Genomic DNA, 15,218 nt, shown 5'->3' on the forward strand with positions numbered 1-15,218 from the left:
TTTCCAATCCTTGACGGGGACCGATTAACCCATTGTAGGCCAAGGGGGTATTTTAATATTCCACAGACAACAATCAAATTTTAATAATTTTAGCGCAGTTCTGATGAGAGATATCTTGTTTTTTTTTCTGTTCAGAGGAATGAATCGTTAATATTTTCCATTTACCTGAAGTAGTTAAACTATTTAAAGAGGGGGCTAAAGTGGGCTAAGTTCGTTTTTTCATCATAACGAGACGCTATATTATTGTTGAGGTGGAAAAACAGCAAGCTCCCTAGCAAGAAAACAAGTCAAGTATTTAAAATAAGCCATTCAAGTAGAGAATTAATGCATTAATCTGATAAAATTATTTGGGCAGGGCTGAAGGTTCCAACTAGCTAGAAATATTCGACGGAATATCAAAATCGAGGAATATGTATAATAGAAATTGAATTCGTCAGTATATTTACGGTATATTTTGGTATATTACTGATTGTCGATAAGACCGATAGCTGTTCTCCCTGAGTCCGGAAAAAAAAATTGAACGGGTCGGTTGTGGCTGTTCTGTTCGATTGATTGTTTTTCCCTACTTCGCTCGAAATAAATTTTGCAACGCTCAAGAATCAACACACGAATGCTTTATCTTAATTTGCTAAAGTAAAGAAATTGAAATCCTTGTGTCACGCAATACAAAACCGGAAGTGACGCGTGAGTCCTTTGAAACAGTCAGAAGTTTGTCAAAGAATTTGAATGAGTGTCGTCGTCTTCCTTTGATCTGCCGCGAGTGTACCGACAAACGAAAAAGAGAGGAAGAGATAAGAGTGCGATACCATTATCAATAATCCCAGAACCCCATCATGTCGATCTCGTGCAAATGCTCGAATTTTGTGGCCACCTCGTCCAAGCTGCAGACCATCCGCTCCTTTGACGTAACGGTGTCTCCATCGCCGATGCCCGGAATCGAAGCTGAAGCCGGTGCTGTCCTGTCGACCCGGTTGTCGCAGGTATTTCAGGAAAAGTACCCCAGAGATTTTCCATTCTACACGGAGTTTATGGATTTCTTCAAGCACGTAAGTATCCTACACTTACCCATCGAAATTACAATTACTATCATTCAATCCGAACTTATTCTATATACGCATCGGTCTTGCGTGTGTTTTCCAGTATTGATTGAGTGGGTAGTATGGGAAAGAGGGAGACGAGAGAGTAAGGGAGCATAGCATAAAAATAAGCAACAACAATGGGCCTATGTTGAATGCGAGTGTGTGTGTGTGTGTGTATTATCGTTCTTTATGCTTTGTGTGCCGGCCTCTATGGCTTTGCGTTTGCTTTGCCTTATTCTTTGCTTTGCTGCCTATTCTTGAGGCACGCACAATCGTGCTCACAAACATACCCACACACACACACACGCATAAATATGGGATAGAAGAGGCCTAGGCAAATGGAAAGGGAAGAAGAAATAGGGTCATTTCATCCATGAGAAACATGTACACATGTACATATGGTGTGAGGCATGATGGCATCCCATCCCTTTTCAAATTTATTTTCTGTTTTTGGCAGGCCGGTCCAAGTGCATTTCCTTTGCCGCTCCTTCTCCATTGGGCCAGCACCTGTTTTGTGCCTGGAACACCCTGTATACGCGTTTTCTGTCGCCTCCTTCCTGATCGACGGTATTTTTAGTTCTCTGCGTCAGCTTCTGCTTCTGTTTCGCTTGGGATATTCTGTTTTTTTGGTTTTTGTAGTGCCTTTTATGATTTATGCGCTTTTGCTTTCCGTTTGTCACGCCCTCTCTTGTAAGTAATTTGCATAATTTCATACACATTTTCCAGTTACTTCCCCCCTCAAAGGCGTCGCAAAGGGTGGGACCCGGGACTGGCTGGGCTGTGACGGGTTAAGTGGAGTCGGTTCCACATTTTAACATTTGAATGTTATTCTCCGGGAATTCTATTGTTTATTTGTTGATTTCATTATGAAGCGTATGCGTTTAAAAACCCCGTCTGCCCCACCACTTGAATGAAAGTTTAATTTTATCTTAACCCCCAAACACTATTATTCAATTTATTTGTATTTTTCCGTTCGATTATTATTCTTCCTCAACAAAGCAGAACCTCTATCTCCTTCTCTCTCTTGCTCTTTGTAGCCACCATCTTGTCCACAATTTTCAAGGTTAAATCTTGCTATTCCCACTTTTTCTTGTCTCTTTTATCTCCCACCTTTTCATCCCCGTAAGCACTTGTCACGTTTTGACAGCCACTGAGCTGATCCCAAGTTTGAGCAGCTTTAGGGCCCACTCGCCCCAGAGTGGTTCATTGTGGGAGGAGGAGGATTCTGTTCAACCATCAATATTTGAGTTTGTATTTTCTATAATCACGCCCATTGCACAGCCCACCGCAAGATTGTGTATGTAATTTGAGTTTTGCATTTGTTTTAATGCCAAATTGACTTGCGGTTTGATATTCGCCTTTGTAGTTGTTGCTTTTGTACTGCAGCCACTTCAAAAGCGCTGGGGCGTACAACAACATCAGAGCCAACAAAAACCATCATCATAATAATGGGCAGAGTCGAGACAAATAGACCAAAAAGTGTTATTTTGAATAATTCAAAGCTCAAAACAAAATAAAAGCGAGAACAACAAGAAATAGTCAAGCAAATGCCGAATAACAAATGCACTTATGTATGTCGATAAAACTTAAACTGTTGAAAAGTTGAATAAATATTCCCCTAGGCAGGGTTTTACACTCAAAAGATTATAATTCTTATATGACTAATAAGTGGGTTCGTTCATCAGCTGATGTCAACTGTCATCAGCTGTTTTTTTGTTACAGTTTCATTCTCTATCCATAAGTCCTCATAAGTCCGAAAATGTCATACGATGTACATACATTATTAGAACCTTATCAAGTCATTGGTACTCTTACACATCTATAGGGTATGACTTATATTAAAATATACAGACATAGTATATATCACAGCATATGTATGCCTATAGATATATGTATGTATGTATGTACATATGGATGTATGTATTCCCCTATACAGAGCCAAAACGGAACGCTTTTAGAATAAATTACGAAACCAGCGACAAAACACACAAGCAAAAGAAGTAAAAAAGCACAAAGAGCAGGCAAGAAGAAGACGAAAAGAAGGTGGAGGATGGGGTGGAGAAGAAGGAGAGCGACAGTGTGGAAGCGGGGCAGAGGTGCGCCTGAGGAAGAACAACAACGGCAGCAGAGCCAAAATACAAAACAAAAAACTTGTTTATAATGTTTTTTTTTCCTCTCCCTCCCTCTCCATCTCTTGTGTGTGTGTGTGTGTGTGTGTGTGCCTGTGTTGTTGGATAAACAAGTTTCTGAGATTTCCAAATGCGGCCGGTCCGGGGTTTGGATTCGGATTCGGATTCGTCGTATTCATCAGATTCGTTAGTTCGTTGGTGTTCGGTAAACCGGGCACTGTGCCCTGGGCCTACTATGCCTACTGGGCGCCCTCTCAGCGAGGGGGAGTCATATGTATCCATGGGACTGCGGGGGGATCAACAAGGGACAGAGAAAGAGATGTTTTGGGGCCATTTTGATGGTCCCTCAGTTGACAGGCCGGCAGCTAGCCGCACCCCCTTCGGCCCACACAACCGCACTCTATACAAGAGCTGCGTAGGCCTCTCCTAATCATCATGGGACTGGGGGACTGCGTAAAATGTTTATTATACACAATTTTATGCATAAATATTTTTCCAAAAACTTGTCCAACTTTTGTGTCTTTTTTTTTTGATGGCAGATGGTGCTGGATGGTGCTGTGTGTGTGTGAAGTGGGGAGCAGTTACAAGGTTGCATACTACACTAAATTTGTTGTTTCATGAGATAATCACCATTCACCAAAAGCCACAAGAATCAAGAGGAACTAACGATTCATTTTTATCGTAATATGCTCACCCGCCACTGTGCCTGGAGTTTGGGTGGAATTCACAAGAATCTTAGAATCTTGGAAGAGGAGAGCGCTCCCTGTAATGAGAGTGGAGTACCCGGGGAGACTGCAAGCTGTACATACAGTTTGAGATGCCTTGCAGAACTGCTAACAGCATCCTGAAGGAAGAGAGTAAAAGAAGATATAGCCGATCACCCACCGCTCTGTCAAACGAGGGGCTATGTTTAAGAGGCGCACAGTTTTAGACGAACTGTGACTGCTGTTCCAACCTCCCCGCTCCGCCTTCTAATTGCTTCTTCGTCTGCTTGATTGCACGCCCGTCTCTTATCAATTTGTCGATTGTCCAGCGCCCACTTGCTAGACTCGCAGACTCTCGCGTTCTCTCTTTTGCACACACACGCACACGAACGCACACCTAGCTGTTTCTAGGTTATCAAACGGTAAAAGTGCTTCGACACACACAAACACACACACACACACATATGCACTCGCTGCGATTCTGCTGACGTTTGTCTATCGTCAGTCGTGAGACTCTGCCTTTTGATACCCACACAGAGGGTATTAGTATTATGACAAGAGGTTTGCAAAAGCGCCCCCTCCCTTTCCTGCAAAAATGGATCACTACTACAATACCATGGAGAAAGTTCGATCGTTTGAAAAAACCAAATAGGGGTGAACATTTGCCATGAATATGGATGGATGGATATGCAAAGGGTATTAAACGTTTCGTTGCCTCTTCTTGTTTTCTATTTTTGTATGGTTTGGTGTTGTTTTTCGCCTGTGGTTTTACGAGTATAGCCCTTTCCTTTGCAAATGTTCAGCCGCAGTAAAAATCATTCTTCAAAAAGAAAAACAAAAACGAGTTTTTTGATCAAAACAAATTCAACAGTCCCCCAGTTGCATTCATATGCTAATGCAGTGTTTATTTTTAGACCGACGAAACCGAAAACCCTTTTCCAACCCACTGACTACGTGAAAACAACAATCAACAAAATAAACCAAATCAAAAAAAAATAAAACAATAACCAAGTTTTTTTGTTTTATTAATTTACTATAAGGCACAAGTTATCAATCAGTCATGACTATACTATATGCCTATAAGTGTGCGGGGATAATGTAAGGCGCGGCTTTATAAATAGGCATTATCACATGTAAAGTGCTCTCTCGAGTGTGCGGGATGGTCTGAGAATTTCTACTGGTTTCTGTGCAATAATAATAGTAATTCCTAGCTGATAAGCGGGCGAGGGGCATGAGCAAAGTGTCGGCAAATCAGCTTGCAAAAGATAATGTTAGTGCTACTAAATCCTGTTGACAGTGTAAGAAATATGTTGCAGAGAGCAGGATACAAAGCATATGTATGTAGAGACAGAGAGACAGGTCACAGTTCGAGAGCCACTGCTTGGTGGGTGCTTCCTTCCTGCTCGAATCAGAGCCAGCCACCCCACTCCCTCTGCCCCCCTTGGAGAGAGCGCGCGTGTCGCTTAATTGAAAACCAATGTTAATCTTTGACAAGTTTAACCTTGAATGCGGCAGCAGTCAATCTTTACATACATATGTATGTATAAACTCACTGAAATATAGTAAACATATATGTACATTGTATGTACACACTGGACCGCACCAATGTTGCCAATGCAGTGACACTCGCAGGCCGTTTAATGAGCGTGTCAAGACGCTGTTAAACTTTCAACCTTTTGCCGCTCAGAAGGAGTGTGTGTGTGTGTGTGAGAGAGAGAGTATGTGTGGCACAGGCGGGGCAGGCCTTGTAAACTCTGTCAGGGCAGCCATTGCACCCCAGTGTAAACAAAACTATAAATTCTCGAATTGAGAAACTGTGTGCTTGGCTAAAAATAGAAACTAAATGAACAACAACAAAAAAAGCAGTTCTTTGGCGCAGAACACAACGTAGAATTTTCAAATATTCTACGCGAATATTTTATTTTGCGTGTGCGCTGCGGTTCTGTTGTGTGTGAGAGGGAGATAGATAGAGTGAAGAGTGAAGAGGGTTGGGATTCTCTTTGGGGTTGGGGGTTGATTGTTGTTGTTGGTGGATTGTCGGTCGCTCACGTTTACTTGGCGTGATTTTTGTATTTTGGCGAGGGGTTAATATCTTTCTTCTCTCCCTGCAGACCCCTCCCTGCCATCCAATTAAATGCCGGCTGCGCATAAATATTTGCAAACCAACAAACAAACAAAAAAAAAAACAAGCAACAAAATGTGTGTCAAATGTGTGGTCAGAGATTTGTTGGCATGGGATAAACATTCATCACGGTAACACATCTCAATTTCGTTTAGATCCACCTGAAGGAGCAGAAAATTTAGGAGTGCCCGTTTTGGGAGATGCAGCTACTGGGGAAATACCCCAGAAGAATGGCAGCTTTTCGGGACTTCTATTCTTCTCACTTTGCAGCTGTATTTGTACTATTTTTCCTTATCAATTCTAGTTCTTGACAATTCTAACTAGATCAATAGCTATTTATAGAGCCCAAGGCATAGTAGATAATCGAGGCTTATCACAATCCATTTCGGTAGCTCCCAAAATAGTCCAAAGGCAATTACAGGCGCACACTGAAATGTCAACTTCAGATGATCTCATTTATTTATAAGAATACATATGTACATATATGCGTGTATGTGCGTGTGTCTGTGCGAGTAAACTAACAATTAACAGCAGACCCACAGGGCAGGCTGTCGTCCGACGCCATCTTGGCTATTTGTTTATTAAATTTGAGCGGAGTCTACTCGCACGCCGCCAGACCACAACCGTACAGCCGTACAACCGTACAGCCGTACAGCCGTAGACCGGCACCCGGCCGGGTGGGTAAACAACACACGGCAACAAAAATTTGTTTGTCAAAGTTTTTAGATAACAGAAAAAGCAAAAGCCACAGCCACAGCACACCCCTGCCAGCCGCAAGCAAACATTGTTGCGCTTAATTTACTGTTAGAAGCAGCCAGCCGGCCAGTCGAGCCTTGAATCGTTTACTCACCTCTCGCACTAGCTTTCGCCCCTCTCTTGCTCTCTCAAAGCACCTCCTCCCAAAGGGCTTTCACGTGTGCACGTTTTCCAAAGCTCTGCCGTCTCTCGCTCTCTCTCTCTCTCTCTCTCTCTCTTGCTCTTGATTGCATTCAGAGTTTCAGGCCATTGGCTGTTGCGGGTATCGTCTGGGGCTCTGACGCGGAGCTTGTTTGGGTTTTGTGCCTTATCAGATTTTGTTTTCAAACGACATTGAATGATATTTTTTGTTGCTGTTGTAGATAGGAAACATTTTGATTAGGAAAGTGCTTAGAGGAGTTGGGGAGGAAGCCTTAATTGGTTTAGAAAGTCGGAATGGGAATAACAATCAATCGTATCCTATTCGTTATATATGTTTATATGTATTTAGTTCGATCATTAATTGATTTAGGCTAGAGGCTTTAAACTAGAGTTTAGGATTTACGATAATGCCTCATATGTGAACATTTATCTTTGGCCGCAAAACTTTCCATAGATAAAAAATACTAATTCCCCACAAAGTTGTATTGTATTCTATTTTCTTGACCTGCTTCAAATACCGTAACAATACTAATCCCTCAAATCTTGTAGCAGGGCCAGAAGACTCTCCCCCTCTGCGCCGCAATCGCGTATGGCACCCGTCATGTCCGTCCCATGACAAACATGTTTTGGTAATCAAGTAAGCCTAAGAAATGACGGCATGTCGGTCGTTACATGGAATTGAGTTGGGCTTAAGTTTGGGGCTTAATTCAAGTGAGTCACCACCCACCGGACGGGAACCAGAAGAGAAGAAGAGAAGAAGATATCAGAGACTGCCACTGGGAGAGAGTGAGAATCTGAAAAGGTATGGTACCCCGAATGATAGAATCGTCCAAGATTATACATATGTATGCCAATTGTTGCCTGTGCATATGTTGGCATACAATGCCCAATGCCTACTCCTATAACAGCCCTCTACTAGGGCTACCCCTCCGCAAAGGTCTACCATATAACAAATACCGAAACCCAATGGAAAATTTTGAGATCACAAATGAGCACAGAACCCAGAGCAGTAGAGCAGGGAGGGCGAGAAATAAAACAAATTGGCAATTGGTAATCCGAAAAGAGCGAATCCGAAAAACGAGCCACACCCCGCTTGCGCGTGTCCCCAGCTGTCTAAAAGTTGTTTATGATAATGGTCCAACACTGGCAAAGGGGGGCGGGGGGTTGGTGGGTCTCTAAAGAGAGCACCCCGCGAACGCCACCCACCCCCCCCTCTGGGCGATCCAAAAGTCAAAGCAAACAACAAGCGGCAGCCAAATCTATAAAAGATTATTTTCGTAGTTTCTTTTGCCAGTTGATTTGTTTACAACTTATTTTCTTTTTGGCTGAGTTTCGGTCTTTCGGTTTCTCGTCTCTCTGTCTCCCTTCTTCTTGTGCGCAAAAAACAAGAAGAAGCAAAATTCAATGAAAATAGAAACTGAAATGGAAAACAAAACAAAGGGAAATGCGTCAGTCGCCAGCGGATATTACTTCTTTTTTTTTGTTGGGGGGAAAGCATGATTGATGGACTGATTGATTGGTAATTATCGGGGTAGGTGTTAACACATTTTCCGAGCAGTTTATCTATCAATTCTATCAATCTATCTATCGGTACTCTCACTGTCACTTCTATGTGCTCTCTCTATATTTGCATTTGCTCTCCGTTTGTGAAGAAGCTTTCGGTTACAGCAGTAATCCTCCATTTTCCCAATCCAAATCGAAGCGAATCGAATTTGCATACAATACGAGACCCAAGACCCATTAGGAAAATGCGAGTGTCCGTCGGTGTCGAGTATCGTCTGGCCATAATTAATGCCAGGCAGTCCAGAGCCATACCAATAATAGTCACAGCCCAACAACAACAACACATTCATTATGCAGAAATGTGCAAAAATGTGATAAATGATTACAGACACAGGCATATCTAAAAGTTGTTTGTTTTATGATTGTGTTGTGTAAGGCCTGCCTGCCTGCCTGCCAGACAGGCCAGAGCGGGGGACGAGGCTCGACATGTGCTGGGGCTAGGGGAACACACGAGTCGAGTATGCATTGATATGAATTTCAATTGTTTCGGTCTCTGTCCCAGCAGCCGCAGAATAACAACTACAATTCAAGTGCGCAACTTTTTAATGACAGCAAAAATAGTTATTTAACAGCCACTGTTAACAGCCAACAGTATTAACAGCCAACAGTGTTAACAGCCAACAGTGTTAACAGCCAATCAGCCACACTGAGAGCACAAGATCTGCGCACACTGTTAGCTTAACAGCAGCCTAACAGCCGGCACGTGCGGGCGGGACTGCTTCCTGTGGGAAAGAACAACATTTATGGAAACGTTTTGATGTTGTGATATAATACGTTGGCTAGAAGTACAATTTTTAAAACCAGTATAACGGGTATCTCTTAAAAATATTGCCGTTTGTACGAGTCATAATTTAAAGAATTAAATGCCAAGAACACATTCTAAAGGATGAGGCATGCGGGCTACATACACACGAGTAGTTTCTAGCCCATTAGTTTATCTGATAAAATCGCTGAGCAATATATAGAGGTGTGTGGTTGTCCATGTCGAATATCACGCACAGCTCTCGTTGACAGTTTGACAGCGATTCCGACAGTTTAGACAATTTGCAAACTGATTCTCGCTGGGCAGTGCCGCAGGCCATATGCATACTCCTCCATACATATATTATTCAGTTGTCGCGCTTTCGAGTGCGATTCCATGCAATTTATATTGATTTCCGATATTCCGGCAGCGTGCGGCTGTCGTTACGTGCTTTTTGTCGCGTTCCTTCCTCTCAGAGTCTCCTTCCCTCTCTCTCGCACCACGTTTTATTTATTAATATCTCATTTTGAGATTCGGTGTGTTTATTTTGTTGATGTGATTACAATTAATCAAATGGATCCATTAAATATATAGTCATATGTCAATGTCGGGCGTAAATGGGTATTTAATTAGTTCGTGCAACGTTCGGGGGCGCCGCAGCATAATTGGCAGCCACTGTGTATTCATTTAATTTCAATTAGCAGCCAATTCCAATTCGAACCCACTGTGCCGCCGTCTGTCTGTTGTCTCTTTATCATTGTTTATCTCTCTCTCTGCCTCTTGCTGTCTCTCTCTCGTGCAGCATTTACAGTTAATTAAGCAGGCAAGAGATGAGAGAGGCCTGCCAAATGCGAGAGTCGAAGCGTGTGATACCCTAAACTAAACAAAAAGGTACAAAAATTGCCTCTTTCCCACTTTCCAGTGCCTTTTTTTGCCACTCTCTCACTCTTTGCCTCTTTCCAGTCATCGCATTCTCTATCTCTCACGTCGTTTGTGCAGTAATTGTAAATCTCTTCTTGTGTGCAAACATCTGAACCAAATCGTAATACCCGCTCTTCAAGCTGGGTATCAAAAGAGAGCCTACGTGTGTATGCCGCTGCAGCAGAACAATTGCTAAAAGAAGAGTCATTGACATTTTGCATATTGCAAAATACAGAGCGAGGGAGAGGGAGAGCGGGAGCGGAAGAGGCCCTAGAAAATGTGTTAGCCTAGCCGCCTTCTACAAATATCAGACGATATGGACGGGGGGCGACACGTATGTAGGTGCAAGTGGGAGAGGGAGAGTGCTCAACATTTTACAACTCTGACGACGTCGGAAGATAATGTGGGCCGGCCGAGGCTACACAGAATCAAGAACAAGAACAACAGTCATAAAAACTGTAAATGAGGTAGAGAGAAAAAAAGCCCAGAAAGAATGAAGTAGAATCGATGGAGTATTGCACTTACCCTGGAAGCACTGGGGATCTCACAATATCCTCTTGTGTAATTAAGAGATCAATCACAAGGCCATCTTTTGCAATCACCCCACAATCTTATCTGCTTTTCTATGGTATATACCATAATACCTCCTAAGTGCTACTACATATGTATGTACAGGGTATCCAGTATAGCGGGAGACACGCACTCAACAACAAAAACAGTCGTAAAATAGCGCGACTCGACGCTGAGCTAATAAGCCCCAGCGGCCCATAAATATATTTATGCGTTTGACAGCAGAAAACAGAAAAACACCCAAACACTTGACAATAATGCATTTGCATTGTCATTTGTTGTGTGTTTTTTTTTTCTGGACAAATATTGTACAGTACGATAAGATATTACGGCAGAGAGGGTAAACAATAAACATTCAAGTAATGTGCAGACACTGGACGCTGCCCTGTGCTGGGAGAGGCGTGAGTGTGACCACACCGTAAGAATATTCCGAACAGGGGGGGGAGATGGACAAATGCAGAGTGCCCTGGGCATCGTTAGGGTCGTAAAATGTGTCATTTTTCAAATGTCCCCCCCCACTCCCACTGGGGTAACATTGCGCTGGTTCATAAAAATACAAAATGTAGTAATAGCAGTGCGAGAATGTTTCCATAAAAATAAAGACAACACTTGTCGCTTGTTTATGCATTCAATTTCACCTGATGACAATGACGATGATGATGATGATGATGGAAATGACAATCTAGGAGAGTGCATGCAACGAGAACACACTGGTTCCACCCCCCCTACACCACCACGGTGGCGGACCTGAATGGCAACATTGTCATTTGATTTGTGCCGACGTTTGCATTCTATAACTTAATTCAATTTAATTCTGTTACGCTCCTCCAACCGGCTCTGGTTCGGTTCTCTCTTCTGTTTCACGGAATTCAAGTGTCGAATTTAGCAGAACACGTCTATAAAGAGTGCTCGGTTCCTGTCAGCTGTCAAACACGTGCGCGACGATCAAAATATATGCGGGAATTACGGCACAAACTCATGTATACAACAGTGATAGAACGGGATAGGGTTTTATTTACGCATTGGATAAATTCCGTTCTTCTGGTATTCTGCTCTGCCGTCTATGGAGAACACTTGGCGGGTTCACCATTTGTTGAAATACTATTAATCTATCCAGAACTTATCCTCATCTTGCTTGGATCACAAACCTGTATTTAGTGGGTTATAGATTTGAGTCTGTGAATATGGCTAGGGCGAAAATGTCTGGATTCACCATTTGTCGGGGTCACCATTTGTTGTTTTACTCTTGTTATCTTCTATGATAGTTTTCCCTGACAACCCCTCTTCCATAGTTTGTAAGATGAAATTGGAAACATCCTCTGCGTTCCATTTACGAGTATATCTATTGATATCAATTGTAATATCAGTGTATCATTCTGCCCATCATCATGACTGTCAATATCGAATACGAGTAGTCTGTTTTTTGTTTGTTTTTTTCCGTGGGTGGACTCGTCTTGGTGGGTGTCAGAGGGTAGTGACAGCATTTAAGCATTCCCCTAATTGTTTGCTGTTGACTTGTTCCATCTGCTCCACTGCTTGTTGTGTGTTCTGTTCGATGATAAGCCCTTGACTTCACTTCTCTTCCACTGGGAACATAATTGACAAATTTGCACTTGAACTACTGTGTGGATGGATGCGGAGGGGGTGGCTGGGGGGTGCTGGTGTGCCAATCCAATAAAAAATATACAGCAGAGAAAGAGTAGTTGTTCTTGGAGGTGGAAGGAGCGGAAGCAGCAGATAATGGCTTGGCTTGCAACATTGGGGAACGAATGGGGAAAGTGTTATGGCCTCTTATCAGGCATTGACCGAGCTACCGACCGACCAGAGTCTTATCACCTTATCACCTCCACCTGAATCAATGACTAATCTCTTATAATAATACCCTTCTCTGTTCCTCTCCTCTCCTTCGGTTCTGTTCTATTCTGCACAGGCTTATGGACCCATTCCAGACCTCACCGTAAACGTGATCAATCAGCGCGAACTGCTCTTCGGCCTCACGCTCGATGCGGGCGGAGAGAGCTGGCAGCTGAGTATCTGCATCAATTGCAAGGATGTGCTGTGCGCCAAGCGCCTCACAGCCGGAGCCGGAGCTGGAGCCGTGGCGGGGGCCACGTCCAACCAATACCTCATCAACAGCACGCTGCTGAGCAACGGCGAGGAGCTTGCCCAGCGACGCGGCCTCAAGTCATATTCGGAGACGTTCGATCTGCTGGTCATGATCAGCGGTGTCCTCTCCCCGCCACCACCGGCCACGGGCATGGCCGCCTCGTCATCGAGCCTCAGCATTGGCTCGCTGGCGGGCAATCCGCTGGACATGAAGCAGCAGCGCCTGCGACAGCTGCTGGCCAACAAGCAGGCGCGCCTGCAGGAGGAGATCAAAAAGACGAACGAGCGCATCGAGCGGTATGCGGGAACGGAGTTCGAGCTGCTGAAGAGCTTCCGGGAGAAGGCGGACCAGGACTGCGCCCAGTTGATGCACCACATCCGGCAGGTGCCGGAGCATGTGGCAGAGCTTCTCGATGGGGGCATGACCCCCGCCCTGGAGGTGACCGGCAATTGGCTGCCCAGTGCAGCCGGTGCCAGGCGTCGGAATACGATAAGCAGCCGTCGGGAGCTCAGCAACCCCACCACGCCCACCACCACCCTCAACCATCCCCCCAACTTCCTGGCGTTGAACCAACAGCAGCAGCAGCAGCAACCCTCACAGCCATCGCAGCCCCAGCTGCAGCCATTGTCCAGTGCCGCCTCCTCGATGGCCAGCGTCAGATTGAGGAAGATGTCCAACTTCGATACGCCGCCCGCCACGCCAGAAGCCACGCCGATGAGCGTCGGCAACAGTCCCACTTTCAGACAGCAGCAACAGCAGCAGCAGTCGTCGGTGGCAGCTGCCCCACACCTGCTTGCCACACACGGCGGTGGAGGAGGACGAGGAGTCACTGCGAACGGGGAGGACGATGCTGATGACTGCCTGTTCGACCTGGAGGATGTAGAGGAGTATACGGTGCCGCAGCCAGTGCCCGTACCCGTGCAATCCGGATATCCACACACCCTGATGTACCAGCGGGTACACAGCATCCAGCCAATGCAGAACGGGATGGTCGATGATCTGGACGAGGCCGATACAGCCGATGAGGCGGAAGGTGAGTAATCAGCAGGGATCGGCATTTGTCAGTGACTGAAATGTGTCTTGTCTCTCCTTAGATGCCCTGGATCTGGATAGCTCCGTTTCCATACCCGTGGGACGGGCTGGACGTCCGACGCAGGCCCAGCTGATGAACTTTGCCAGGAGTCTGCCCATCGAGATGCCCAACTCGACGCTCGCGGAGCGGGCAGCAGTCGCCAACAATAACAACAACAACTTTGCGTTGGGCTGCGAGGAGGTAAGATCCCTCAGCCGCAGAAGAGGAGGAATTGTAATCAGATTTATAATATTTCGACAGGGTTTGGACAACATCGATATAGCGGCCAGCATTCAGGCGCTGACCAAGAGTGTCCATGGAGAGGCTGTGTTTGGGGACCTGCCCCGTCCCCGTCTGCGCTCCCAGATCGAGGGCTAGCGCAGGGAGGCGCCGCCACAGCGAACGACGGGGAGAGGGAGATGACGAGTCGAGAACCACCACTACGTACACATACTTATATATATACATATAAATCAGTTCGTATTCCGCATAAACCCACACAACACACACACAAATCCGCGGACTGGATCCAAGGGAGCGCATCCACAACGAAAGATAGACCATAATAAACAGGCCAAGAATTTGCCATCTTGGAGGCATCTGAAGGCAGAACTACCATCTACAGAGTACCACTTGGGCAGTGAGGCGCAAGCTGCACCACCCACCACACACCACAGACTACACATCCCTTCCTTCTTTGACATGTTTTTCCTCATAAGTTCTTTTTTCATTATTTCGCGATGATCTTCGATTGAAAAGTTTGTATTTTCTTCGAACGACAAGTGCAAGCGGACGGACCCATTAGTAGCGGGTGCCGCCACCGCTGCACATTAGTTTTGTCTAACTGATACTGATACGATGGTTACTGATGATGATAATGATGATGATGTTGTTAGTTTATACAATGAATAATCTAGTATACATATACTTGCATATATATCTTTATATTATAATATACTATACATATACAGAAAACTATAAAGAAGCGCCAGCAGCAAGACCGACCAACTGTCGAAACTTAATTGAAATCGCGGTTTTATTTAACGAAAAGGAATGTTGTTTTGCGGCTGAAGATAAATGGGAAGAGAGGTGGTCCAAATCATCATTGGAGAAGTGTTACCACTGAAAACACTGGTATTTCACTCCCTTTACATCAATTTAATCGTTTTGAATTTTGAATTTCGATTTATTCGGGATATTTTACGATAAAATCTCTAAAAGATATCGATGCTAAAAATATCGTGTGTCATTGCCAGTCACGTGTGAACGTAAAATTCAAATTTAAATTTAAATGCGAACTGTGGGATATATC

General features: G+C 44.5%; 1 protein-coding gene across 1 annotated transcript; it reads left to right on the plus strand.

Annotated features, from left to right (window-relative positions):
- Positions 1 to 473: 473 nt before the first annotated feature.
- Positions 474 to 14,928, plus strand: PRAS40 (Proline-rich Akt substrate 40 kDa). Its single transcript, XM_001360557.4, has 4 exons — positions 474 to 1,046; positions 12,658 to 13,867; positions 13,929 to 14,107; positions 14,168 to 14,928. Exons 1-4 carry the CDS (start codon positions 834 to 836, stop codon positions 14,282 to 14,284), a joined length of 1,719 nt encoding a protein of 572 aa, XP_001360594.2. The 5' UTR covers positions 474 to 833; the 3' UTR covers positions 14,285 to 14,928.
- Positions 14,929 to 15,218: the final 290 nt, after the last annotated feature.

Source organism: Drosophila pseudoobscura, chromosome 3 (assembly GCF_009870125.1).
Source record: "Drosophila pseudoobscura strain MV-25-SWS-2005 chromosome 3, UCI_Dpse_MV25, whole genome shotgun sequence".
Lineage (NCBI taxonomy): Eukaryota > Metazoa > Arthropoda > Insecta > Diptera > Drosophilidae > Drosophila > Drosophila pseudoobscura.